Source organism: Urtica dioica, chromosome 3, assembly GCF_054948205.1.
Source record: "Urtica dioica subsp. dioica isolate 48M chromosome 3, U.dioica_male_clone48M_v1_H2, whole genome shotgun sequence".
Classification (NCBI taxonomy): Eukaryota; Viridiplantae; Streptophyta; class Magnoliopsida; order Rosales; family Urticaceae; genus Urtica; species Urtica dioica.
Window position 1 is genome coordinate 11,325,299 of NC_142758.1, and position 27,272 is coordinate 11,352,570.

General features: G+C 39.5%; 1 protein-coding gene across 1 annotated transcript; it reads right to left on the reverse strand.

Annotated features, from left to right (window-relative positions):
* Nucleotides 1-350: 350 nt before the first annotated feature.
* On the reverse strand, nt 351-20,361 carry LOC149402382 (4-coumarate--CoA ligase CCL1-like). The gene is made up of 6 exons (XM_089608120.1): nt 19,766-20,361; nt 18,182-18,670; nt 13,232-13,427; nt 11,500-11,713; nt 862-964; nt 351-736 (listed from the first exon to the last, which is right to left on the reverse strand). Exons 1-6 carry the CDS (start codon nt 20,252-20,254, stop codon nt 617-619), a joined length of 1,611 nt encoding a protein of 536 aa, XP_089464246.1. The 5' UTR covers nt 20,255-20,361; the 3' UTR covers nt 351-616.
* Nucleotides 20,362-27,272: the final 6,911 nt, after the last annotated feature.

The following is a 27,272-nucleotide window of genomic DNA, read 5'->3' on the forward strand; positions in this document are numbered from 1 at the left end:
GAATTTCTGTTAGTAGATCGATAATAAAAAAAAAGTGTTTGTGATTGTTCCAGAAGAAATGAAACAAAAGATACGGTGGAGATACAATAGGAATCCCAATAAAAAAAAAAGAGATAAAATAGTACGACGCAATCAAAAAATTTAAAAAAGATAAAACAAACATAAAAGCATTTAGAATAAATTTTGAACATAATAAAAATAAGCCGAATAGCGGGGAGAAATTAGCGGGGAGAAATATAGTAATTTCTCCACGCTCATATTATATTTATTTGATACATTATTGTCAATAGAAAAAGGAATATTGAGAAAAGAATACAATAAAAAAAAATTAATTTGTGAATTTACTAAAATCAAAAACTTTATATATATATACATATATGTATATATGTATATATATAAGGTTCGCACATAGTATCTCAATCTATAAAACATTTTAATCGTCAATTAATTTTTAGAGTAAGATGATTCTTGAACTATTAAAAATAGAAAATAGTACACAAAAAGCCAGTCTACTAATTTATATGAAAAAAAAAAAAGTTTGGTAAATAAAATATCACACACATAATAACTAAAGGTAACTTGAAGTCCATACTAGGTAGATCCTACATTTTACAGACTAATTGGCTGCCTCAGCTGCCAATTTCAACCTCAGCTCTTTTCTTAGTATTTTGCCCACGGGGGATTTAGTAATTTTATCTATGAATAAAACCCGGTTTATTCGTTTGTAAAAGACCACCTGCAAAAAAAATAAAAAATAAACCATTTAATATAATAAAGGTGTCGTCCCGTGTACATGTATTGTATCTCATAAATCATAATATCGGTGTTTTACATATCTTGTAGTGTAAATAGAGAACTCACATTTTTTGATACGTATGTTTTGATATCATCTTCGGAAATGTTTGAGCCATCTGATCGCACAACAAATGCAACAGGAACTTCACCCGCTACTTCATCCTTCATACTGAAACATGACGTCAAACAATTAGATTGAATAGAATTTTGGATAAATATATATATATATATATATATATATATATATATATATATATATATATATATATATATATATATGGGCAATGAATTATTAGAAGCTTAGTAAATTCTCCCACGCAATAAAGAAATTATATATGTAGCATAATACAAAAGTTAGTTAAACATGAAAGTAATAAATACGACTGTCTATTATTCTACTTGCATATACAAATAATTTGATGTTATCTTATAGAACCTTAATGTGTAATTTTGTAATTTTAGGCTACAAAAGTTATTTAGGAGTTGTAAATCTGTTTAGTAAGGAAGGCAAGATGTTGTTCACAATATAGAGATAATGTGAACGACAACTTGCTTCAACACAAGTAATGAATAGATAACAAAGAGTATGAAAGAGTAAGAGACACATAAATTGGTTACCCAGTTCGGTGCAACGTCACCTACATCTGGGGGCTCACAACCAGTGGAAAGGATTTCACTATAATGTCGTCAATAGTACAAATAAGACTTATATGAATACAACAAATATCAATGGCCTAAAAACTATTACCACGAGTGATTACAAGGACCAGGGACTCCCCCCTGAATTTGAGACCCCTCTCAATTCCATTATTCGAGCACTCGCCTATGCTCGGTCGACTTCAGTCTTCAACGCACGTGAAACTTCAATCACGTAAACATAAAACCCAGATCTCACAAACACTCAATCTTCTGGAATAGTGTTTGAAGAATAACACCACTCTTAACCAAAAACAATTAGTATCCCAATCCGCTAATCGTGCACGTCTAGGAACTCTAATCCTTTTGTTTAAAGCGTCAAGACTACTAAGGGGGGAGCGCACGGCTTTTATAGGAGTCATACATCTCTGAAAGTAAATCTAGGGTTTCCTTACCCATACACGCGAGAAGATCACCAAGGAAAGGCTTCTGCGAAGCAATCTAGCAAAATAGGAAACTTGCCGAAAAACATTCTGTGCACAAGAAGAAGGATGTCTCGACAAATGCAGAGGCATGAAGACCGATATCTTTCTTCAAAAACTTGCACTAAAAAATAATACCAACTCGAACGTACCGACAATCTCCCCATTTGGCTATTTTTTAGGCAAGCACTTCCAGAGTAGTTTTCAGTCAGGCAACATCATGAGCAGAACAAGTCAAAATAAATGACCACGAGACTACCTCTCCCCCTGATTGCCTCAAAAACATACCAAAGGCAAAGAAGGACCAGGACAAATGGAGGAACCAAAACAGCCTGAGCATGGAGATGAGAACTAAAACATCTAGATATGCAACATACCACAATCTAAACATAGTCTGAACAAGAACATACCAGTGTAGTAGAGAAAGCTGAACACTAAAAGCAGTCAGGGTGTTTCAGCCAGATCACTCACCAAAAGAAAATAAAAACCATAGTACAAGAGGTTACAGACCACATAAAAAACAGACTAGAGGGTTGGATTCTTGGTAGAATCATCGTTTCCTTGATCTTCAGAACCCTTAGAGTCACTGATATCATCATCCTCTTCGTCTTCATCATTACCATTGTCAGTACCACTCCCGGCCTGGCTCGGCGGAGAAGAGGAGGCACCATGTCTGGCAAGAGAAAGAGTCATTACCTTGATACGCCTTTCACATACAGCCTTCCTTCGACAGGAAGTCTCTGTTGTCAATGGTGCCCACAAGAAGAGTAGTAGTGTCTATTTGTGTACATTTGATGTAATATAGTCTCATGAAGACTCTTGCTTGTAATTGCCTATTCATTCATTAATAAAGTTGAAACGTTCATTCATTCATTCTTTGTTTGAAGCTTTATGATAAAACCTTAGTCTTTTAGTCCATAAACAAACTCAACAACTTACGAAGAGACAAATGTAGATTTGCATGAACAAACTCTTCGTAGTTTTCTTAAAACGATATATTCGCAATCTTAGGGTCAAAGGACTATTGACCTCAGTACGATTGTTAGAAGAATCTATGATGTCTGGTTATGAGGCATTGAGAGTTGGAGACTCTATAGTTCTTCTAGGTATCTTCCGAAGGTACTGAATTGACCAGTGCACTTCTAGAGACAAGATAAGAACAAACCATTTAACCTCTTATGTCTCGAAGTCACTATGTATGAATTGCATCATGCTTACCTTAATCCTGAAATGAGACATGTCATTTCACACCTTAGTATTCTCATTTGAGAAAGTCAGAGTTCGGACTCACTATGTGATTCCGAACAGGGCCTATTGGTGAAGTACTAAGTTGTGAGTATGTCATGAGTAACTTTGTGAAGTTCTCATAGATATGGAATTCATGTACAAGATTGCTGAAATGCAATGTGTGTCACCTCATGCTTTGTTCCTTGGAGTGTGAATAAATGAACTGGCCAGTGTCCAAATTGAGTCCTGACTCTTTTGGATGAAACAATGTGACTTGTTAGCTCCTCGTCAATACATTGTTTCTAACTTATTCACAAGCGACAAAGGAGTTGAGGAAATAACAGCTAGAAGGGTAAAATGGTAATTTAGTAAATCCCGACTAGCTGATGACATTCATGAATGGTAAACATAGATAATATTCAGTGGATCCGCTCATCATAATTAGGTCGAATTCTTGAGTAGAAAATAAATTCATTTGAACCGAGAGATTTTCAGTGTCAGCTCTTTAGTGGAGTCAGTTGGCATTAAGCTAAACTTGGAAAAGGTTTGTGAACTTTTGAGTCCAAGTGTTTAGCTCAAGCTTTGTTCATTTGGGTCCATGAGGTCACTGTCACGAATCACATCGATAGGAATAGTTAAACTGGAAGCTAAGTCAAAACAAGAACGAAAATTGTCAAAAGGGTTTTTTTTGTCTTTTGAGACAAAGGATGAAATGAATGTCAATAAATTTTTTGACAAGTTCATTTGATGACTTAATGTCACTTGGCCATGACTTGATCATTGGGCCTTGTGAATTAATTTCATTTCATAAGAATTTTATTGAAAATTCAAAATGGGCCTTTTCTTATGTTGTCATGAACAAGTGAAGAAAATTCTAGAAGCCTTTTCTAGTGAGATAGGCGCGCAACATACCCAAGAGATAGAGAGAATATTTTGTGCATAAATGTATGAAGATACTTTCCAAAAGAAAAAGAGGAAACAAATTTCCTGTAAGGGAAAGAAGAGGTAGGCGCCCAAGTAGAGAAAGAAGCAAGGCAAGGAACAAAAAAGGAAACAAATCCAAGCCTTCTAGAAGGCTGCCTTGGCCGAGTGTCTCATAGAGGAAAAGAGGAAATTGGCTCATGAATATGTGATATTCTATAGAAGAGGAAACTACCTTATTGAAGGTGAGACCTCTCCTATAAATAGGAGCCTCATTCTTCTCATTTTTCTCATTCCACATAAGTTAGAGATTGAGAGCTTCTCTCTCTAGACCTTGTGGTGGCCGAAACTCCTCTCTCTCTCTCTCTAGTTCATTTTCGATTATTCTTGTTTTGGCACCTAGGTCCTCACTCGACCTAGTGTTTAGCTCTGCGACTTCAAGACTTGTTCTTAAGTCGTAGTGTTTAAAAGTGCCCACTCGCTAATTCCTTTATTTCGAGTGATTTAGTGATAGAAACTTTCGTGGTTGCTCGAGGTGCCGAGGAAAGAAAGAGAGACGTGCTGCGAGGGGAGACGAGCGTTGCAACTTTCTAAGAGCTTCTCAAAGATCAAGCTTCAAGAAAGGTTAGTAAACTTCTTAGCTCATATTGGTTTTTAATTACATGTACTTGCTGTTTTGTCTAGGTTAGTAAAAACCGTTTTTACTTGTAAAAGAAAATTTTTAAAATTCCGCCGCTTCCCGAAGCGTTAATTATTTTCTTAAACCCTAGATCGATTCCAACAGTCACGATGATTTCCTTGAGGTCAGCAACTTCTTCATAAAGCCCTTTGAGAATGTCACTCTGAACTTCTTCAAAAAGGGAAGCAACCTTTAGAGTACTACCAGAAGCGACAGATGTACTGATAGAAGGCATGACAAGATCTCTGGCATGTTTTTCCCTCAAATAACTTGTGGCTGAAGGAGAGCTCACTGGGAGGTTTTCCAGCAATGTCATCGGCCCTTAGTAAAACTCTCTTTTGAGCCAGCATCATTCCAGATATAAGAGAGGGACAGTCAATCGGGAGCTTCAGAGCATAGGACTTAGCATGCTTGACCAAGTGACTAAAACCGAATTCCCCAAATCAAAGGTAGCATGCGTACCTATCTGTAAATGAGGCAGGCCATGTCAGCCTTAATGCTTGACCCATGAGAGGAGGGAGCCCAGTTAGCAACCTCAATCCTGTATAGAACATAATATTTTGCTGAGAGATTGGAAGAAGGGAGAGATCCCTTAGTAGGCCACGTCTTCTTCTCATTGTTGGAAAGCTCTTTGGCAAAAACATCCATGGAGGGAAGGCAGTCAGCGTTGATAATTCTTCCACGTCCCAAGTAATCATTGATCGCATAGGAGGATACATCAAAATAGTGACCACGAACAAAGACTTTGCCAAACTCTAGGTGATGGGGCTGGTCGATTGCAGCAGACAGATTCCCAATGAACTCTTTCACCAGTTTGGGATAGTATGGGCTGATCCCAGAGAGAGTCTTAATGAGTTGGGCATCGTGCAAAAGTTCCATGATCATATCAATTTTCAGAGCTTCCTTAGACAACTCCTTCTCAAGAAATAGTGATACACGTACCTCCATTTTCTGATACGATCTTCCTCATGAAAAGAGACATTATCAAGAGGAGCAAGGGGAACATCTTTGGAAATTTTTGGCCCCCAATTGATTTCCTGGAAGCAAGGGACAGGCTTTCTAGATGAGCAGGTTCCTCCTCTTCATCCTCCATATCTCTCAAAATGTCAGAAACATCTTCTTATTCAAACCCATCTTAATAGGGTTCTTCTTCTTCTTCTTCTCCGGGACTTTTGTTTTCGCTGGTCCTTCATCTTCCACAAGAGCTTTGTTCTTCACAGGTTTCTTTGTAGCAATCTTCTTTTTCTTGCCTCTTGATATGAGAGTAGCCAAGGTCTCATCATCATCAATTTCTTTTCTTTTCCCAGAGGCAGTAACATTTTCTTCAGTTTCCATAGAATCATTACTAGAAGTCATTCTTACACCCTCACTTTGTTTGACATAAGTTCCACCATCTTGAGCAACATCTTTTTTCACCACTCGGATTGTCGACAACAACATTGTGAGATAATCCAAGAATCCTACTAATCATAACCACATGAGGGGGTTCATGATCCACAAGGAGAGATTTCAGGTTCTCACTGTCTTTTAGGTCTTCCTCTACAAGATTAGGGCGTGTGGGAGGAGCAGGATTACCTTGAATCAAGACATGCGGACTTTCGAGGGGAGAGACATCCACGAGAACTTCTTCAGTGACAGCAATAGGATCATCGGTCCTATCTTCTGAGGAACTGCTCGAGCTAACATATCTAGTGATGTCGGCAATGGTGAGAGCAGATTTCTTGAGCATAGCTTTTCTGGCGGCAGCAAGGGAAGGGTTTTCAGGCGGAACTGACGACCCAGCAATAATATCTCCGGACTTACCATCGGCGCGTTTACTAGGTCACATTCGACGAACCTGGACACCATGCTTGATGCTCTCTGGCATAGGCCCTTTCTTCTTTACATCCTTTGTCTTCATCTTCGTCTTTTCTTTCTTTGCCGAGATTGTGGTGCTAATTCCGCTCCTTGTTCACACCATTGTGGTGATAATACCAAGATAACTACCACAAAATAACCGTCAAGAAATGTGGTTACACAATTCTAGAAAATTTTGTGAGAGAAGGGCGAGAAATCGAGAATCATAGCTTCAACGAAATTTGAAAAAGATATAACTTCCCTGGCTTTCTCGAAAATAAACCGTCAACTGCATGTTTGAGATGCTGAAGAAGATCAAAACGACGACGGACAATCAAATGGGCCTTGGTTCATTCACATCCCAAACAAGAAACTAATGGTATTATAGCCCTGTAAACATGTCGAATGGGCCAACCAGAAACATGGGCCCATGAGAGAAAACTTTTGTGAAACAAAGAAACACGAGTGAGAAAAATATCACCACAATATAGATGAGACTCACAATTATGCAACTGCCCACAGCCCTGTAATTTTTATTGGTCAATAATACGTAGACCCAGGGAAGATCGCAGACTCTCAAATCGGCTTGCATCCAAAGCCTTGGTAAAGATATCAGCTAGTTGTTTTTCAGTGTGAATATACTCTAGTTGGATCTTCTTATCCTCCACCAGATCCCGGATAAAGTGATGTCTGATTTCAATGTGCTTAGTCTTGCTGTATTGAACATAATTTTTAGAAATATTGATGGCACTGATGTTGTCGCAGAACAATGTCATGACATATTGTCCGACACCATACTCAGCCAGCATTTGTTTCATCCATAGCAACTGAGTGCAATTGCATCCCGCAGAAATATATTCTGACTCAGCAGTGGACAAGGAAATGCAGTTCTGCTTCTTGCTGAACCAGGAAATAAGATTGTTTCCGAGGTAGAAGCATGCACCAGATGTGCTTCTTCTATCGTAAGTGCTTCCTACCCAATCAACATCACAATATCCCACAAGAGTAGAAGACGTATCAAAAGTATATAGAAGAGCAAATTCAGCAGTCTAGATATATACCTCACAATACGCTTAGCTTGAGACAGATGACTAGCTTTGGGATTGGCTTGATAGCGAGCACAAACCCCAACAGAATAAGCTATGTCTGGACGACTGGCCATGATGTGGAGAAGGCTTCCAATGATACTTCTGTATAGAATTTGGTCGACAGATTCACCAAGGTCATCCTTGGTGAGTTTCACATGAGTAGCTGCAGGAGTTCGCTTGTGAGATGATTTTTCCAGTCCAAACTTCTTTACAATGTTCTTTGCGTACTTGCTTTGTGAGATGAATATACCATCATCCATCTGCCTGATCTGAAAACCCAAAAAGAAGTTGAGCTCACAGACCATGCTCATTTCGAATTCATATTGCATTTATCTCACAAAAAGGTCCACCATCTTGTTTGACATTCCTCCAAAGACAATGTCATCAACATAGATTTGTGCAATCATGAGATTACCTTCTTCCTTCTTTGTGAACAGGGTTTTATTGACTCCACCTCTAATGTATCCATTATGCACAAGAAAGTGAGTCAGTCTTTCGTACCAGGCGCGAGGTGCCTTCTTAAGCCCATAGAGAGCCTTTCGATGCTTGTAAACATGTTGAGGCGAGCTGGGATCCACAAACCCTTTAGGTTGGGCAACATACACTTCCTCATTAAGGTACCCATTTAGGAAGGCACTTTTGACATCCATTTAAAAAAGTTTGAAGCGGAGATGACAAGCAACAATCGGAGATGACGAGGATCTCGATCAGTTATGATATAACACACCGAGCCAAAGACATGGAAGTACTTAACATTTGGCCTTCTCCCCCTCCATATCTCATAATGAGTGACAGTGGTTCCAAGACGAATGGTTACTATGTTGTGAATATGATAGCCAGTGTTAAGAGCTTCATCCTAGAAGTGTAGAGGAATGTATTTGGCAAGCATCATAACTCTAGCCCTTTCTTGAAGAGTGCGATTTTTCCTTTCAACAATCCCATTTTGCTGTGGGGTAATGGGGGCAGAAAATTCATGAGAAATTCATTTTGCAGTACAAAAGTTAGCAAAGCTTATATTTTCAAATTCTCTCCCATGATCACTCCGGATTCTGATCACTTTGCCAATGCTTTCTCCCTTTTTCCCTTTGAACTTGCTTGCATAGGGCTTCAAAAACAGCAAAAGTGTCAGATTTTTCGCAAATAAAATCAACCCAAGTGTACTTGGAGAAATCATCGACGCACACAAACACATATCTCTTTCCACCAAGGCTCTCAATCTGCATCGGCCCCATTGGATCCATGTGTAAAAGTTCAATAACACGAGAGGTAATAAGATGTTGCACCATCTTGTGAGACGTCTTGACCTGCTTTCCTACTTGACAATCACCACAGATTTTTCCTTCAACAATCTTAAGATCAGGGAGCCCAACAATAGCCTTTTTAGAGAAAATCTTGGCCATGCTTCTGAGGTTTAGATGACCGAGTTATTGGTGCCATAGCTTCGCTTCATCAGCTTTAGATAGGAAACATTTGGTGAGCTGAGAATCTTTGACAGGAGACCACATGTAGCAATTGTCATGAGATCTGGTTCCTTTCATAAGCTCATCATGTTCTTTGTTTATCACAATACACTCATCACGAGTAATGTTAACACGTAAGTTTAAGTCACGGAGTTGGCTAATACTAATGAGATTAGCAGTGAGACCTTCAACCAAAAGTGCTTTAGTTAAACAAGATAATCCAGGATAAGTAGGCTGACCTTTACCAATAATCCTGGCCTTGACTCCATCACCAAAGGTGACATGGCAGTTAGAGTAAGGTTTTATGTTGGATAAGAAGACCTTGACACCTCTCATGTGACGAGAAACACCATTGTCAAAATACCAGTCATTTCCAATGAAGGCACGAAGGGAGGTATACGCAATGTTGGCACGATAGGTCATATTTTTCACTCTCCGCTCCATACCTGGTGGGGGGTTGTATTGAGATCGAGGTTGCCTGTGGGAGGATTGATGCCAATGAAGATTGCTCCCATACAGGCGATAACAAAAAGGCCTGATATGACCCATACGCCAATAGTGATGGCAGATCCACCGAGGTCTGTTGACAAGAGACCTGGTAGGTATATTAAATTTCTCCCGACGCTGATTCTGGAACTTGTCATGGACAAATGTTTGAGACATGTTGAGAGGCATCTGGGAAGTAGTCCTCTAGGGAACAAAAGTAGTCTGAGATGTGGATGTACCATGAGTATACCCAAGCCCCTTCATATTCTTTGCAGGCTTTCCAGCAGTAATAATTTTTTCAAGACTATCGGTGTTAGAATTCATCATTCTGATGCATTTAGTCATCTGATCAAGTTCACTATTCAGCCGGCTCACTTCCCACTTTAGTTCAACAATGGTTTCCAAGAGCATCGCCTTGTCTTCAGTGAGAGCTATGATAAGATCATTTTTCTTGTCCAGAACGTGAGACTCTTCAACCCATTTAGTATGTAAGACACTATAAGCATCATTAAGAGCATCATCAGACTGTTCATCCTCATCAATAGATATATCATTAATATTTGAGGAACTAGCAGCATTAGTATGAGTTTCAGTAGGATGATTAGGAATAGTAGCAGTGAAAGCAAACTTATCTGATTAGAATCACTCTCTTCCTCTTCTTCATCAGAGAGAGTGGCACTGTAACCCTTCTTTTGTTTTTTTTTTTTTCAGGAAGTTTGGGCATTTCTTCTGGATGTGTCCATACCCTTCACATTCATGACATTGAATGCCTTTCCCTTTTCCAGCAATGTTGTGAGTGCGATCTCAACCTTTGCCATTTCTATGAAAGTTCCCACCCTTCTGGAATTTTTGCTGAAAGTTGTCTTTGATATCTTGAGGAGCATTCTTCCCAATCATCTGATTCAATCTCTTCATAGCCCTGCTATAATTCTTGGCGAGCATGGCAATGGTTTCATCAATTTCATTATCCGAGTCAGAGTTTACCTAGTCATTTTTTTTATCAAGGTTAGAGCTTTTAAGAACCATTCCTTTATGCTTCTCCTCAATGGATGTGATCTTCATTTTGAATCTTGGGCTCAGAGCCCTAAGAGTTTTCGTGGCCAAATCTTCATCCGTCATGGGTTTCCCGAGAGAGTAGGACTCATTAGCAAGGTCCCGAATAAGCACGTTGAAGTCAGCAACAGATTCATCTTCGAACATAGTGAGAGCCTCAAAGTTTGTGGTTATGTATTGAAGCTTCTGCTCATGCACTTTGGTGGTCCCTTCATAGGCCACATCAAAGATCTCCCATGCTTCTTTAGCACTCGTGCAGGTATTTATAAGCCTGAAAATATTTTTGTTAACCCCATTAAAGATAGTGTTGAGAGCACGAGAATTACCCAATGTTGGTTCATCTTTTGTAGGACTCCAGTCTTACTAAGGTTTGAGGCCAGTTTCTGCACGCTAGGCTTGAGGCCAATTGTGCAAGTCTAGGAACCCTAATCATTTTTCTTTAAAGCGTCAAGATTGCTAAGGGGAGGAGCGCACGGCTTTTATAACAGTCATACATCTCTATAAGTAAATCTAGTGTTTCCTTACCCATACACGCGAGAAGATCACCAAGGAAAGTCTTCTGCGAAGCAATCTGGCAAAACAGGAAATTCGCCAGAAAAAAAATCCGCGCACAAGAAAGATGTCTCGACAAATGCAGAAGCATGAAGACCGACATCTTTCTTCAACGAGTCGCACTAGAAAATAATGCCAGCTCGAACATACCAACAGAAGTAAGTTGAAATAGTAAAGAATTGAGTTGTAAGAAATAATTATATTACAACTAGTATATGCAAAGAGGAAGATGAAGAAAATAAAATAGTAAAGCTGTATAATTAAAATAAAGTGATGGTACTCACGAGACGACCCCGGCATCGTCAATGTCGGGGTGCAAGACGAGCAAGGCTTCTAGCTCGGCGGGGGCCACTTGGAATCCTTTGTATTTGATGAGCTCCTTCAATCGCTCGACAATGAACAGCTCGTCGTCGTTGTCTACATACCCCATGTCTCCCGAGTGTAACCATCCTCCTTCGTCTATCATCTCCTTTGTTGCCTCCGGATTATTTAGGAAACCTTCATTTTATATATTTACGTTATATTTCTCATGCCATTTGATATAAATGTAAACAAATACTTCTTAGTGTCTTTGCACATTTAAATGGTCCATATATAGTTTATTTTCTGCCAAAACAAAACGTAAAAAAAGTTACAAAAAAAAAAACATTTTGCATTCTATCATTAAATACATTATATTTTGGACACTCTAGACATATAACCATATAAAAACTCAAATTCTGTCATATGGCCAATTTTGGTAAATTTTGAGTAAATAGCCAAAAACATTTATTAATAAAGCTAAAAAGATTTTAATAGTTGTAAATATTCAATAATTGTAAGTAATCCTCAGACTACAAAAGCATAAATGAAATGTTTAAAACTTCTAAATAATGTCATATCATCATAATGGTTATTTAAAATTTATAAAAAGTTGACTCGTTAGTAAATTTTTTAATTTTTGTGGTTTAATTACTCAATTAATCAATAATTTTTTATTGAAACATCTTATTTGTTGTGATGAAATCATAAAACCATTCATAACGTTGTTACACTGAACTAAAGGACAATATTGTCACTGATAAACTTAGTATTAGGTAAACATATTAAATAGATGCTAGGGTTGAAAGGGATTTTTGACCAAATTCAAATAATACACTAGTCATACTCTCTCTCTCTCTCTCTCTCTCTCTCTCTCTCTCTCTCTCTCTCTCTCTCTCTCTCTCTCTCTCTCTCTCTCTCTGTGGGAATTATTTATCTAATTTGAAAAATAAGTGTTTGATCATGTATCATATTGAAAAAAGCCAAGGATGGAAAGGAATTTTTAATCAAACTCAAATAATACACTAGTCATATACCTTTTCTCTCTCTCTCTCTCTCTCTCTCTCTCTGAATCATTTATCTAATCTGAAAATAAGTATTTTCTCATGTATCATATTGAAAAATGCAAGGATAGAAAGGAATTTATAACTAAACTCAAATGATACACCAATCATATACCGAATATCTCTCTCTCTCTCTCTCAATATATATATATATATATATATATATATATATATATATATATATATATATAAACCCTACATCAAAAGTGAATGGGAACTAACAAGATTTTATAAAAGATCATAAGTTACTCCTCTCATATAGCCAATGGTTTTGAGATGGAACTCCATAATACTTTAACGTATTATCAGAGCTCATAACGCCCAAACGAGTATCCAATCCAATCGTTGGGATTCAGCTCAGGATGAGCGAACGCAAATAGCCGCCATCTTGAGATATCGTGATAGGAATTCCACATCGAAAGTGAATGGTAACTAATAAGAGTTTATAAAATGTCATGGATTATCCTCTCATTACTAATTGATTTTGAGATAGAACTTCATGATTCACTCACTATATATATATATATATATATATATATATATATATATGTATATGTGTGTGTATGTGTGTGTGTATGTATTGTGGAATTATTAATCTAATATGAAAATAATTGTTTGCTCATGTACTAATTAACGAGAAGCTCTTGAGTACCTTTCATAAGTTGACGACCTCTTATGCAGATCTCACCAACCGTGTTTCTTGGAAGAGAGTGATTAGTTTGGGGGTCAACTATCTTCATCTCTGCATTTCTTATGATAGTCCCACATGAACTCGACTTGACCGGATATGGATTTTTCGCAAATGCCAAGCACATTGACACAGATCCTGCCTCAGTCATTCCATAACCCTAAAATTTTAGGCATGAAAAATTCGTGTAAAATTAATAATAATAAAAAAAACCCCAAAAGCATTCAAAACATTGATTTTCAAAATACTCAAGCTTCAAAACATTTAGCGAAATAGTACAGGTTTTATATTCCTCAATAAAATAGGTCGAGTTTGACACTATCAATAAAAATATTGACACATGTACATAAGTATTCAATCAGATATATGATTTAAATATGGCTATTTTATTAATTTTATAGAGCCTCGAGTATTTTGTTAAGTTTAGATAGACGTTTACTATTTTATAAAGGGATAAATTAAAGAATCTCCCTTAAATTCTAGGTCGATTCACAAATCACTCACATAACTTCATTTTTCCACAAAATTAATCTTTTACTCTCATTTTGTTACACCGTTACCCCTTCTGTCAATTTCTTACTCACTCTGTTAAAATTTTGATGACGTGCAGTGGCGGAGCAGGGAATTTCAATGAGGAGGGGAAAATTCGAAAAAATAAAATAGGGGGGGTAAAAAAATATTATATAATTTTGGGCTAAAACTATAGGGTAAACATTGAAATTTTCAAAAGTTGAGGGGGGCATTGGACTCCCTTGGACCCTGCACAGCTCCGCCCTTGATGATGTGGAAATCACATGAAACTTAAAACATGTCCAATTATCAATGTACCCTTACTTACTATTATTTTGTTTGGATAAATACTTATTATTATTATTATTATTATTATTATTTTATTTAAATAAATAAATAAGTTAAAGAAAAAAATAAATTCTCTTTCTCTCATAGTCTCTCTGAGCATCGTCTCTCCATCCATCTTCAGAGCCCAGCTCACGTATAAGATCAAATTCACAAAACCTGAAGATCAACTACGAAAGTCCATGGCTCGAAGCCACTGAAGATAGGCCGAGCTTGGGAAAGGAAGGTCGGCTCGGACCACGCTTCTGATTCCGCGACGAGCCGAAGAACTCCGGATCCGAGTGGCACTCAAACGGAGTGAATATCTTCAAATATGACGAGACCACCATTTATTAGACTTTTAAGCTTTCACTGTCTAAAAAGAAACTATTGGAATATTTGTAACATCTTCTCTATCCAAATTTCATAAATGAAATTTAGGGTTCATGTTTGAATTTAGTGGGTATGTTAGATTCTTTGATTTTTTTTTTTTATATATATATTTCATCTTCTTCGAATATCTGATATATGAGTTTGGGTTTTTTTTAAGATTCTTTTAGTGTTTAGGGCATCGTTGTTCATGTTCCTCATTGTTCACGAGACCCGAGACTAATAAGGTGGTCCAAGCTCCAACGTCTTTTTCGGGCATCGTTTCGAACACTTACATGGGGTTGCCGGAAAAAAAGGACGAGATGATGTTCGTCGCCATGTGAGCGTAGCATTCGATAGTGATCTCCGAGTTTCTGTGGTTGTGTAATGTAAACATTTTTTTCCGACCCCAACCAGTTGGATAAATTTCTTGAATGAGTTTACACCACGTCGTTCTCTTTTTCATCAACAGCGACGCATCCGGGAATGATTTCAATGGACTCCCGGGAAACGAAACGCAGCGACAACGGAAGGAGATGAATTTGTTGATGGTTTTTTTGTTTGTTGGTTTGGACTCGAGTCTAGAGGTGTGTGTGTGTGTGTGTGTGTGTGTGTGTGTGTGTGTGTGTGTGTGCGCGTGTGTGTGTGTGTGTTAGAGAGAGAGAGAGAGAGAGAGAGAGAGAGAGAGAGAGAGAGAGAGAAAGAGAAAATTTGAATAATCAGTTTTCTCCCTTTTTACTCTTATTTCATTTTTTTAAAATTGTTTATTTATTTATTTTTCAGTATTACTAATTTACCATCTAAATATTGATCATGTGAGAGTAACATGATCTCAAATTGGATAGTAACGGAATTTTTGGACAAAAAATACAATTTTGTGGCAAAGCAAGAGTTAATAATCAATTTTATGGAAGAATAACGCTGAGGAAGTGGTTTGTGACTCGATCTAGAGTTCATGAAGGATTCCTATAATTTATATTTTATAAATATTTTAATTTTAATTGACTATTTAGTTATACCACATATAAGACTTTATTTGGAACTTGAACAATTTAATGGAGGATACATTGTATTTTCTTTTTATTTTTTCTTATGAAAAGTATTAGGTGTGTTATTCTATGGGCTAAATTGTATAATGAAAATTAGGGTTTTATTTTTGTGGGAAAATACGAAGAAAATGAAAAGAATCGAAAAATATCGTACATCTAGGGATTCAGACTTTATAATTTAACTTAAATTTTAAGCATGTGTATGCTAAGACTTGGATTTTAATTACTTGAATTTGTAAAACAGATAAACCAAAAAAAAAAAACCTAAAAATAGTCGTAAATCCCATTTGATACGAAAAATTTGAGAAAATAATACTAAAATACACTAAAATGAGTTAAAATACGAAAAGTGTCGTAAATTTAAAATTTTTAACCAAAATAGTTTTGTACACAAAAGAATTCGATAACACATCCGATGAATCATACGATTTTCAAATAGTTTTGGTCTAAAAGAAACTATTCTTTTTAATAGTTTCAAAGGTTCAAAGTGTTATATTAATTACATTTATCAACATCCTATATAAAAGAATTTTACATGATGACAAAAATTTAAGAAGTTCCCTCCCGTTTTCTCGACCGATCTCTGGTACGGATTGAGCACGCACAATCACTCTAGTGTTTGCACGTACATATTCTAACTTCTAAGACCAACTCCACCCGATTACACCATTTTCTATTCTATTTTACAGTACATGTCACATCAAACGCTACATCTTCTCCAACCGAACTCTATTTTTTACACCAAATTAAAATATTAATTTTTATATTCATCAACTATCTCTTATTTATTTTCCATACCCTTATATTTATTTAATATCATCCGATTATACCACTTATTCATTATGTAATAACATAAAATAAAATAAAAAGTACAATTACACATTCGACGCTAATCTTCCCGAGTATTAATTTATGTATTGTAATTTTATTTTGTCGTATTGTGTTTTTTTTTTATTTTAATGTCTTTTTTTTTTGCATTTCGATGTCGTTGTAATGTTATTTCGTTTCGGTATTAATATTAATGTTATTTTAATATTTCCCAAATTCTAAATGTCAATGTTGTAATTGAAAATAAAATTAAAATATGAATAATTTAAGGATAAATATAATATAATTTTATAAATCAGTGCAAATATATAAATTATAAACTTTACAGGGACTATAAATTTTTTTAGTGTAGTGAATAACATCAATTAAAAACCCACGCCATTTTGGCGTGGGATATACCGTACGGGTGGACTCCACCCTTACGCTAATTCAATGGGAATGATGCTCGGGTGGAGTTGGTCTAAGCAACCAATGAAAATTGAGAAATAAGAAGAAACAAAGAAAAGCACAGCAAAGTGAAATCTAGAATTATTCTGCGTTGAATAACACAATCTGGATTTGACTTTGCACGATTGCATCCACTACCACAAAAGAAAAAGAAAGACGCACCCAATTCTGAGTATATAATTAGTACTTTTTGTTAAAAGAATTGACGGTAGTGCTCACTAATTTATGTTCCCCACTATTCAATATTTTAATGATTTTTTTTTAATTAGTGTACCAACGAACCTTCCGGGAGTTGGTTTTCAATAAATGATAGTCTTGAGGTATTAGATAAAATTAAAAAAAAAAATATGATAGTCATGAGGCATAGTTGGAGTTTCCTGACAGAATATAGAGCATTAGTTCAAACCCCTCTCAAAACCTTAAAAAGAATATATTTGGTTAATTTTCCCTATGAGTGGGTACACACTACACACAATTGCATTAAGCTTTCCATAAGAAATAATAAAAGATTAGGACGCGCTGGCAAATTCTTAAAAAACGTGTCCCGTTATGAAACCATACATGTTGTGAAAAGACCTCACTATTTCAACTTGTATTTTTATAGAAAATTATCTTAAACAAAATATCTACCTGCTTGGACTAAAGCTAGTATTGCTGATTCTTAAAAAAAAAAACAAAAAAAACAAAAAAAACAAAAAAAAAAAAAAAGAAAACAAAAATGAAAAAAACAAACCAAAAGCAATAATAATAAATAAATCACCTGCCAAACTTTATAATACAAGGATGATATTTAATTTCACTATTATTTTCTACTTGCGTTCCATGTATATAGAAACGGAAATGATATGTGACACGGGTCACGACAACGAACGACCCACTCACGTTTTGACACGTGGAAGCACAGCCACGTGTCAAAACGTGAGTGGGTCGTTCGTTGTCGTGACCCGTGTCACATAACAATGCTCATATAGAAAAAAATGGTCGTAATCAAAATCTATTAAAGTAGTACTAATTTTATTTGAACAAAATTAAATAATAATAAATAAATAAACAACACAAAGTTTTCTGTCGAAGTACGACCGCAAAAGCTTCTTAAATTAGGAAGGACGATTTTATTATACATTCTACGTTCAAATTATAATCTAATTGTCTAAAGAAGCTATTAGCTAATAATTAAAAAATAGCACATATTATGACAAGATGTTCGTGCCATAAGTAATTTTTAGAGAGTCAGGCATATATTAGGTTTTCCATATTAAAATAGTTTGACAATCCTTTTAATTTAAAGTAGTGACTGAGTCATTTCAAATTACTTTTACTTATAGCACTCTAAGAAATCAGAACGCAATAATTTTGATAAAAATTAAATAAACAAACAAAATCTGACCTGGCCAAGTATGACTCCAGGAAACCTCTCCTTAAAACCCTCCTCAACATCCTTCCCAAGCGACGCACCGCCCGTGATGACCATCCGCAATGACGTCAAATCAAACTCACCAATTCCAAGCTCGCACTTTGCCACGGCCCTTAAAATCGGCGGCACAAAAGGTGCCACGGTCACTCGGTGCCTCTCCACCAACCCCAACACGGGGCCAAGCTCGAACCGTGCCGAGACCAGCACGAGCGACGCGCCCACCCTAAGGCCCGCTAGGAGCACCGAGTTGAGGGCGTAGATGTGGAATAGTGGAAGCAAGCAGAGGATTATGTCCTCCGAGTGGATGTAAAGGTTTGGGTTTTCACCGTCTACTTGTTGTGCCACGCTGGTCACCAGTGCGGTGTGAGTCACCATCACGCCCTTTGGAAGCCCTGTTGTGCCTGATGAAAAGGGGAGTGCTACCACATCTTCATCTGGGTTGATGTCCGAGTCGGAACCCTCCTGAAATACAAATCGTTTTAGGGCTAGGTGTCTCTCGGATATTATTTTTGTTGATAAAATTAGTTCCACGTAAAATTTTACATAATAAAAAAATGGCATCCATTGCTTATTATTATAATGATATGCTTCCATGCACCTATCATGTTTTTCTCAAAATAATATCACACATTCAATTGCAGAGTCATGATTCATTTTAGAAAGGGGCATAAATTTTTATTTTTAAGTTTTAAAAAAAATTGTAACTTAATATTTTATATTTTTAGTCCAAAATTATATAATTTTATTTACCCCTTCTGAATTTTTTTTTTCTTACACGCCCCTTAATTTACAACTCTTACCCCAAAATTTTACATTTTCAGCTGAAAATTATATATATTGAATGCAGTGTGATATTTGATTATATTTTTAAAAATGTGGCTTTAGACAATAATAGCGGCCAAACAAACTGTTTGGAGGTTTGTAAAAGAAACTGAAGCAGAGAAGTGGAAGATGAGATAGTCTTCTTCTTATTTTTTTTCCCGGGCTAACATGCCCGAACGTGAAACTTCAGTGTAAGTCTTAGCTCTACACTTACGTTTTGTGGCTGGTAAATAAATAAATAATAAAAGACGAAAAAAAAACGGTTGCAACGTTTCTCTTGTGTGGTAATAAAGTAAAGACGCATTTTTGCGGGGAAGGCTAAAAATCAATTTAAACATAATTTGTTTTTTTACACTTAATACGAAATAAATCGAAGAGATGTCTAGCGTCTGACTTTATAAAATTATTTTTCTAAAAAAATCAATCACAAATATTACAAACACTTCGATCTCATTTTCTGTTTATTTCATCTTTCTTTGATTTTTCAGTCAAATATAACTCACAATGATATTTTAGGTTTTGGTAGGGTTCCGAATATTCTAGTCTAATTTCATACCTTTTGTTGTAAAAATGTGGAGCTTTATTCTGTCAGTGTCAACATCTTTATTATATACCTAACTATCAAAGTTTATTTAAATTATTTCAGGTCTTTTTCCTTTCATTTTTGGCTTTACCGAAAATGCTAAAATTTTGTTCCAACGGAATTTTAATTTTGGAATCAAGAAGTCAACTCACATAAACATCTCCAGAAGTCAACATCTCGACGAACCACCGGTCGTCAACGAACACAACCTCAACACCAGCGATATCCTTCACCTTCTCGCCATGATCAGAGGTCGTGAGAAGCACCTTGGCGCCGGAGGCGCCGGCATGCTTGGCGATCTCGCCAGCGGTGGAAGCGGGGTTGACCCCGGTCGCGGCGGCGCCGGCGATGGAGACGCCGAGGAAGGCTAAGACGAACTCCGGGCAGTTTCGGAGGAGGAGCATCACCACGTCGCCACGGCGCACCCCGTGGCGGCTGTAGAGAGCCGCGGCGGTGCGGCGAGAGGTGAGCTCCACAGCGGCGTAGGTGTGGGTGGCGCCGGTGGAAGCGTCGACGAGGCATGGGTGGTTCCGGAAGGCGGAGAGTCTTTCGAAGCAGTAGGCGTGGAGGGTTAGGTTTGTTGGGAGGTCTATGTCCGGAAGTTTAGACCGGAAAGTGTGTTCGGTTTTCTCTGCTTCCATTTTTGAGAAGGCGGAGGGAGAGAGAATGGTTTTAACTTTTTTTTTTTTTTTTAATTAAGAGATAATGTCTCGTACGTCGTTTTATTTTATAGAGTTTTAGGTGTGTTTGGTGGTATGATACATATATACGTGGAAGACTTGTATACGGTATTATTTTGTGTGAGATTAGAAATTAATTATTATGAAATGGATTTAATTATGAAATTATAAAACGCTTCTAGAAGTTTGTTTTAGGATAATTACAGTAACTCACAAACCCTCTATATTTGAAGGGTCCATTGGATAAATGACCACATTTATAATTTGACATTTCTAAATAATTAACATTTCATAAATTTTAAATAAATAGTCACTTTCATATATTTACAGACGTAAATCTTAAGTAAATAGACACTTTTATTTATTAGGTCACGTCATCTTTATGGTTATTTATCTAAAATTTATGAAACGTTAATTATATAATAATTCTAAATATTTTAATTGACTATTTATCTAATTTTTCGCTATTTTAAGGAGTTGTGATATTACAACTAGATCATACTTTATACCACAAAAACTGTCTTCTTTTGTGTGTGTTCTTTCTTCTTAATGATTATGATAAAAGAAAGAACGGGTATGTATAAGGATGGTTTATATTTACTTTTTGTTTAAGAATTATCTTATTATTATTATATATCGAGTTTCGGGCGTATGTTGTGATATATATTTATTTTTATTATTATATTTTAACCACTTTAATAACTATTATTTTCAACATGGCCATAGTTTAAGCCAATAGTGTAAGGTTGATATGTGACCTTCAATATTTGATTATTTACAAAACGACAACACCATAAATAAATTGATACGTTGTATAAAACACATTTCGATTTCAGAAAATCCACACTATTTTTGCTTTAGGCACCAAAAACTAATATTGGTTGATCCTGCTAAAAGGAACAATAATGATGCTATTACTATGTACATTTATACGAGGTTTCCTGAGTAGGTTAAGATTTTTGGTATTATAAACAACAAAAAGAGCCCAATTATAAATGTTTTGCTAAATACAAAATTACAAGAAAAAATAGTTTAGGGATGAAATTAAAAAATATAAAATTCAAGGATGAAATCATTAATAATCGAAAGGTTAAGGATCGAATACGAAAATCTATCCATCCCTACAATTCAAAAGTTTGATGGCTATATGTATCATTACTCAATAATTTTTTTTGTTTTTTTTTTTTTACAAAAATACATCTATGGACATGTAACGCACAAACATTCCCGGCTACATAGGATTTGAACTAAGAGAAGCAACAACAAAAAATAGATAATACAAATTATTAACTAAGAGTATTTACTTTTAACAACAAATTTACACAAAAATCAACAAAAGTATTCCAATGAGTCAATTTCAAAGAGATAATAAGTCTATTTAGCTCACTGTTCAAACTACCCATTTTATTCAAACTATCATTTAAATAGGCCTTTAATATGAAATATTTGAAATGGCGTTCGGAACATACTTGGAAAATGACAATTCAAACAAAAATGAATAAATAGATGTTATAAGTGTCATTTAAATTAGACATTAAATAAACTAGTGTTCAGTCATACAAACATTGTTGGAAACTATTTAATAAATTTATTGAATAGTTTGTAGCTTCTATTATTTGCAAAAAATTATAGATTTATTTCAACAAAATTAATTATAATTAAATTTTGAATACAAATAACTAAACTAATGTGATTTTCTTATTAAATACAAAATTAATAGAATTAAAGTAACAATAAAATAATTTATAAATCAACTAAGAGTTGAATAAACAAAAAACTCAATCGATATAATTAAAGGCCAAAATCATTCTATTTCTTGAATGAAAAAACGTATGTCATTGCCACGGTGCTCGCTTATAGGCTTCCTGCATATATGATCTTAAATAAATCGTCTAAAGCAATCATGTTGCCACCAAATTCATAGTTGTTATCGTGTTATACGAGTTCATTTGCCCGCAAGTTGCTGCCGGTTAAATGAACAAAAAATCACTTTTAAATTTTTTGTATAATCATGGTTTTATTATAATAGATAAATATTATATGAATAGTATATATTAATTATGTTTGTAATACTTAAACATATATATATATATATATATATATATATATATATCATCATTGTATATGTCTCGTATTACAAATAAAGCTTGACTAATGCATGTATGAAGAATGCTCTTTTCTACATCTATCCCACTCAATCTTCTTGTTGTCGCAGTTTTTCGGACAACGATTTAGGAGTCAAAGGCGGTTAGACCCAAGGCCGGACCAAGTGGTCTCGTCTTGACTCGAGCGTGTCGGACTTGATATCTCAAGTCGTCCCTCAGCTGTTGATGATGTCTATTTCGTCCAGGCACCTGAAAAGCAAGCAGGAAGATGTGAACTACAAAGGGGAAAGAGAGGGGTTCCCTCTGTTTACCTCTCCGACGCTCAACATTAGTAGGATTGAGGTGGATATAGAGGGTTTAAGTGTTTAGAGGCCGAGACTTGAGAGAAACGAGCGAGGTACGAGTTCGGCAGCGTTTCAGTACTCAAGCATGGATTACCTGGACCGGGGGAGGGACCCCGGCATTTATAGGCGACCGAGGGGCATTTTGGGCATCCCCTTCGTCGAAGGCCGACCCTGGGTCGTCCATGGAGCTGGAGGCCGAACCTGGGTCGTCCATGGAGCTGGAGGCCGACCCTGGGTTATCCATGGAGCTGGAGGCCGGCTCTGGGTCGTCCATGGAGCTGGAGGCCGACTCTGGGTCGTCCATGGAGCTGGAGGCCGGGTCGTCCATAGAGCTGAAGGCCGGCTCTGGGTCGTCCATGGGGCTGGAGGCCGAGCTCATGCCGAGGTTGAGCTCATGAGGCCGAGGTCGAGCTCATGCCGAGGTCGAGCTCATGAGGCCGAGGTCGAGCTCAAGCCGAGGTCGAGCTCATGAAGCTGAGGTCGAGCTCATGAGGCCGAGGTCGAGCGCATGAGGCCGAGGTCGAGCTAATGAGGCCGAGGTCGAGCTCATGCTGAGGTCGAGCTCATGAGGCCGAGGTCGAGCTCATGAGGCCGAGGGGAAGTCGAGCTCATGAGGCCGAGGTCGAGCTCATGAGGCCGAGGTCGAGCTCATGAGGCCGAGTTGATGTCGAGCTCATGAGGCCGAGGTCGAGCTCATGAGGCCGGTCTTTGGCCTCTCGGCCATGAGACCCCGCGGGCGCTGTCGACTCGGAACGGGCCGACAACATTAGCCCCCCGAGTTTGCGGTAGAGCGTAGGTCGAGTGGAAACTCAATGCTTACGTCGGCGTGTGGACGCGGGACGAACGCTCTCGGGTTTACGAGTGTGCCGCAACAGGGCTTTTAATGCATCGCGAGGGAAAGCCTCTGTGCATTGCGAAGGATGGCCTTTGTGCGTCGCGAGGGACGGCTTTTGTGCGTCACGAGGGACGGCCTTTGTGCGTCGCGAGGGACGGCTTTATCGCGTCGTGAGGGACGGCTTTGATGCGTCACGAGGGACAGCGTTGATGCGTCGCGAGGGACGGCTTTTGTTCCGGGTTGATCGTGTGTGGCTTATTTTCTCGACCTACCAATGAAGGCGTGATCGATTTGCACGGCTTTACTGTGCATGGCTTATTTTCTCGACCTACCAATGAAGGCGTGATCGATTAACACGACTTTGTTGTGCGTGGCTTATTTTCTCGACCTACCAATGAAAGCGTGATCGATCTGCACGGCTTGGGCCTCGGGGGGCCTTGGTGTCACGTTTGTGTGATCGGGTTTTCTGTGGACGCTGGCTAGACCAGGTACGTTCGGCGGACGCAAGCCTTTGAAACCCATTTGTGACTCGCTGTCTTTCGGCTCACGAGCTAGGCGGCGAGCGCGGTGCCACATTTGTGTGGCCGGGTTTCCCGTGGACACTGGCTAGACCAGATACCTCCGGCGGACGCAAGCCTTTGAAACCCATTTGTGACTCGCTGCCTTTCGGCTCACGAGCTGGGCGGCGAGCACGGTGCCATGTTTGTGTGGCCGGGTTTCCCGTGGACGCTGGCTAGACCAGATACGTCCGGCGGACGCAAGCCTTTGAAACCCATTTGTAACTCGCTGCCTTTTGGCTCAGGAGCTGGGCGGCGAGCGCGATGCCACATTTGCGTGGCCAGGTTTCCCGTGGACGCTGGCTAGACCAGATACGTCCGGCGGACGCAAGCCTTTGAAACCCATTTGTAACTTGCTGCCTTTCGGCTCACGAGCTGGGCGGCGAGCGTGGTGCCACGTTTGTGTGGCCGGGTTTCCCGTGGACGCTGGCTAGACCAGATACGTCCGGCGGATGCAAGCCTTTGAAACCCATTTGTAACTCGCTGCCTTTCGGCTCACGAGCTGGGCGGTGAGCGCGATGCCACATTTGCGTGGCCAGGTTTCCCGTGGACGCTGGCTAGACAAGATACGTCCGGCGGATGCAAGCCTTTGAAACCCATTTGTAACTCGCTGCCTTTCGGCTCACGAGCTGGGCGGCGAACGCGGTGCCACATTTGCGTGGCCGGGTTTCCCGTGGACGCTGGCTAGACCAGATACGTCCGGCAGACGCAAGCCTTTGAAACCCATTTGTAACTCGCTGCCTTTCGGCTCACGAGCTGGGCGGCGAGCGCCATGCCACATTTGCGTGGCCAGGTTTCCCGTGGACGCTGGCTAGACCAGATACGTCCGGCGGACGCAAGCCTTTGAAACCCATTTGTAACTTGCTGCCTTGCGGCTCACGAGCTGGGCGGCGAGCGCGGTGCCATATTTGTGTGGCCAGGTTTCCTGTGAACGCTGGCTAGACCAGATACGTCCGGCGGACGCAAGCCTTTGAAACCCATTTGTGACTCGCTGCCTTGCGGCTCACGAGCTGGGCGGCGAGCGCGGTGCCACATTTGTGTGGCCAGGTTTCCCGTGGACGCTGGCTAGACCAGATACGTCCGGCGGACGCAAGCCTTTGAAACCCATTTGTGACTCGCTGCCTTTCGGCTCACGAGCTGGGCGGCGAGCGCGGTGCAGCATTTGTGCGCCCATTCCACCTCACGAGCGTGGTACCCTTGGGTGCGCGTGTCGTGTGATAGGCGGGGTTAGGTGTAGACTTGATCCCCCGGCGAGTGCGGCACTTTAGTGCACTGGTCGCGTTTTCGGGTCGAGTCTCTCGGGTCGAGTCTTGTGCCCTCGTGAGCATGGCGCCATGGCGCGCGTGTCACGTTTGGGGACTCAATTGGCCCATTCTTTCTCTCATGAGAGCGTCGTAGAGAGAATTTCAGTGGGCCGTTAGGGGCGACTTAAGTACGTTGTTAGGGACGATTTTTTTTCCTGTTGCTTGTAGGAGAGCATGTAGATTTGTCATCGAGACTCGTGAGTCTATCGTCGATCGATGAGTCAAGAAGTCGTGTATGTTTGACACGAGGATTCGTAAGTCGACTCGTGGGTTTGTGACGTGACTCGAGGAGTGAACCCGACTTGCGGGGCCGTGTGTAGAGTCGGCACCAGGACTTATTAGTCGACTCATGGACTCGGGAGTCAATTCCCAAGGAGATACGTAGAGTCGGCGCTAGGAGTATCAGTCGACTCGCGGAGTCGGAACTCGACTCGAGGAGTGGACTCAACTTGAGGAGATACGTAGAGTCGGCGCGAGGAGTATCAGTCGACTCGCGGACTCGGAACTCGACTCGAGGAATGGACTCAACTCGCGGAGATACGTAGAGTCGGCGCGAGGAGTATCAATCGACTCACGGACTCGGAACTTGACTCGAGGAGTGGACTCAACTCGAGGAGATACGTAGAGTCGGAGCGAGGAGTATCAATCGACTCGCGGACTCGGAACTCGACTCGAGGAATGGACTCAACTCGAGGAGATATGTATAGGATGTGTTTCTCTTTGGGACCTCCGGCCTGACCATCGGCCCCTTGAGACTTCGCTACACTTTTGTTTTTGTTTGTTGTTTTTTTTTTCTTTTTGAGTTGTTTAGTTGATTGGGTATTGATCCCTGTTAGCCCCCCGAGTTTCTTGCGTTTGTGAGACGAAGACCAAGAAACTCTCGTGTTGGAGGTATACAATAGTGTGTGTTGCCATGTATAGGATATAGCTCTTTATTGCAAAAAAAGGGGTCGTTATAGGTTGTCATGGCACTTGGCCTTCTTTGGAAAAAGAAAATCGCATAATTGAAATGAAGCGATTACAAAGTCGAGCGAGTTCGGACGTGAGTTTAAGGGTCGAAGCCTCGAAAATCATGGCTTGCTAGCGGATACGACGAATTCCTTGAAGTCCCCACCTCGAATTAGGGAATCAATTCACTTCCTAAGTTGGTCGCATTCAATTGTCGTGTGCCCGTGACCACGGTGATACTCGCACCGTTTGTTCTTCTCTCGCGTTGCGGGGTCCTTCTTCATCGGAGGTGGGGATCCCAGCTTCTCTTTGTTCAAGCTCAGGATCTTGTCGGGTGTCGCGTTAAGAGGGACGAAGGACTGCTTGGGGGCTGGAGAAGGGTGGTCATTAGGGACTTGACCACTTTTACGCCTCTTCTTTCGCGAGCCGAGACTGGCGGCCGGTGCCGTGAGTGTGGCATCGCTTTTTGTTGGAATGCACGGTCAGCAACGTTGGGTGGTTGGTGTCCCAAGGCAGCCTCTCTCACGGTCTCGCGTCGGGCGTTGAGTTTCGCTCTCAAGTCGCATCCACGGGATTCCCTTCGGGAATCGAGATGGTCTCTCAAGTCTCCGTTGGCCGTCCCTATCACCCTCGGCAAGGATACGTCGTTCAAGTGACGTCCTCGATGGGCGCCACGACCTTCGGTGTTGTCGCCCAATCGGAGGCCTTGGACGCAAACGGTGAGCTTGGAGCGTCCCTTTCTGGACCTTGAGATTGAGCATCCTCGAGTGTTGCGCGATCTTTAACGTCTCGATGCGGTCTCTCGAGGGTGTCCCCTTGAGAGCGCATGTGTTTGTTCGCTCGACGGTGGATGCCTTGACGTGGTCGCCTGAGGGGGTCTCCTCGA

Excerpts from the sequence above, each read along its gene's own strand:
- LOC149402382 (XM_089608120.1), bottom strand. The coding sequence starts at position 20,254 with ATGGAAGCAGAGAAAACCGAACACACTTTCCGGTCTAAACTTCCGGAC. Across the intron at positions 18,671-19,765 it reads TGACTTCTGGAGATGTTTAT|GAGGGTTCCGACTCGGACAT; the intron begins GTGAGTTGACTT and ends TTTGTATTTCAG. Across the intron at positions 965-11,499 it reads GACGATGCCGGGGTCGTCTC|TATGAAGGATGAAGTAGCGG; the intron begins GTGAGTACCATC and ends GTCATGTTTCAG.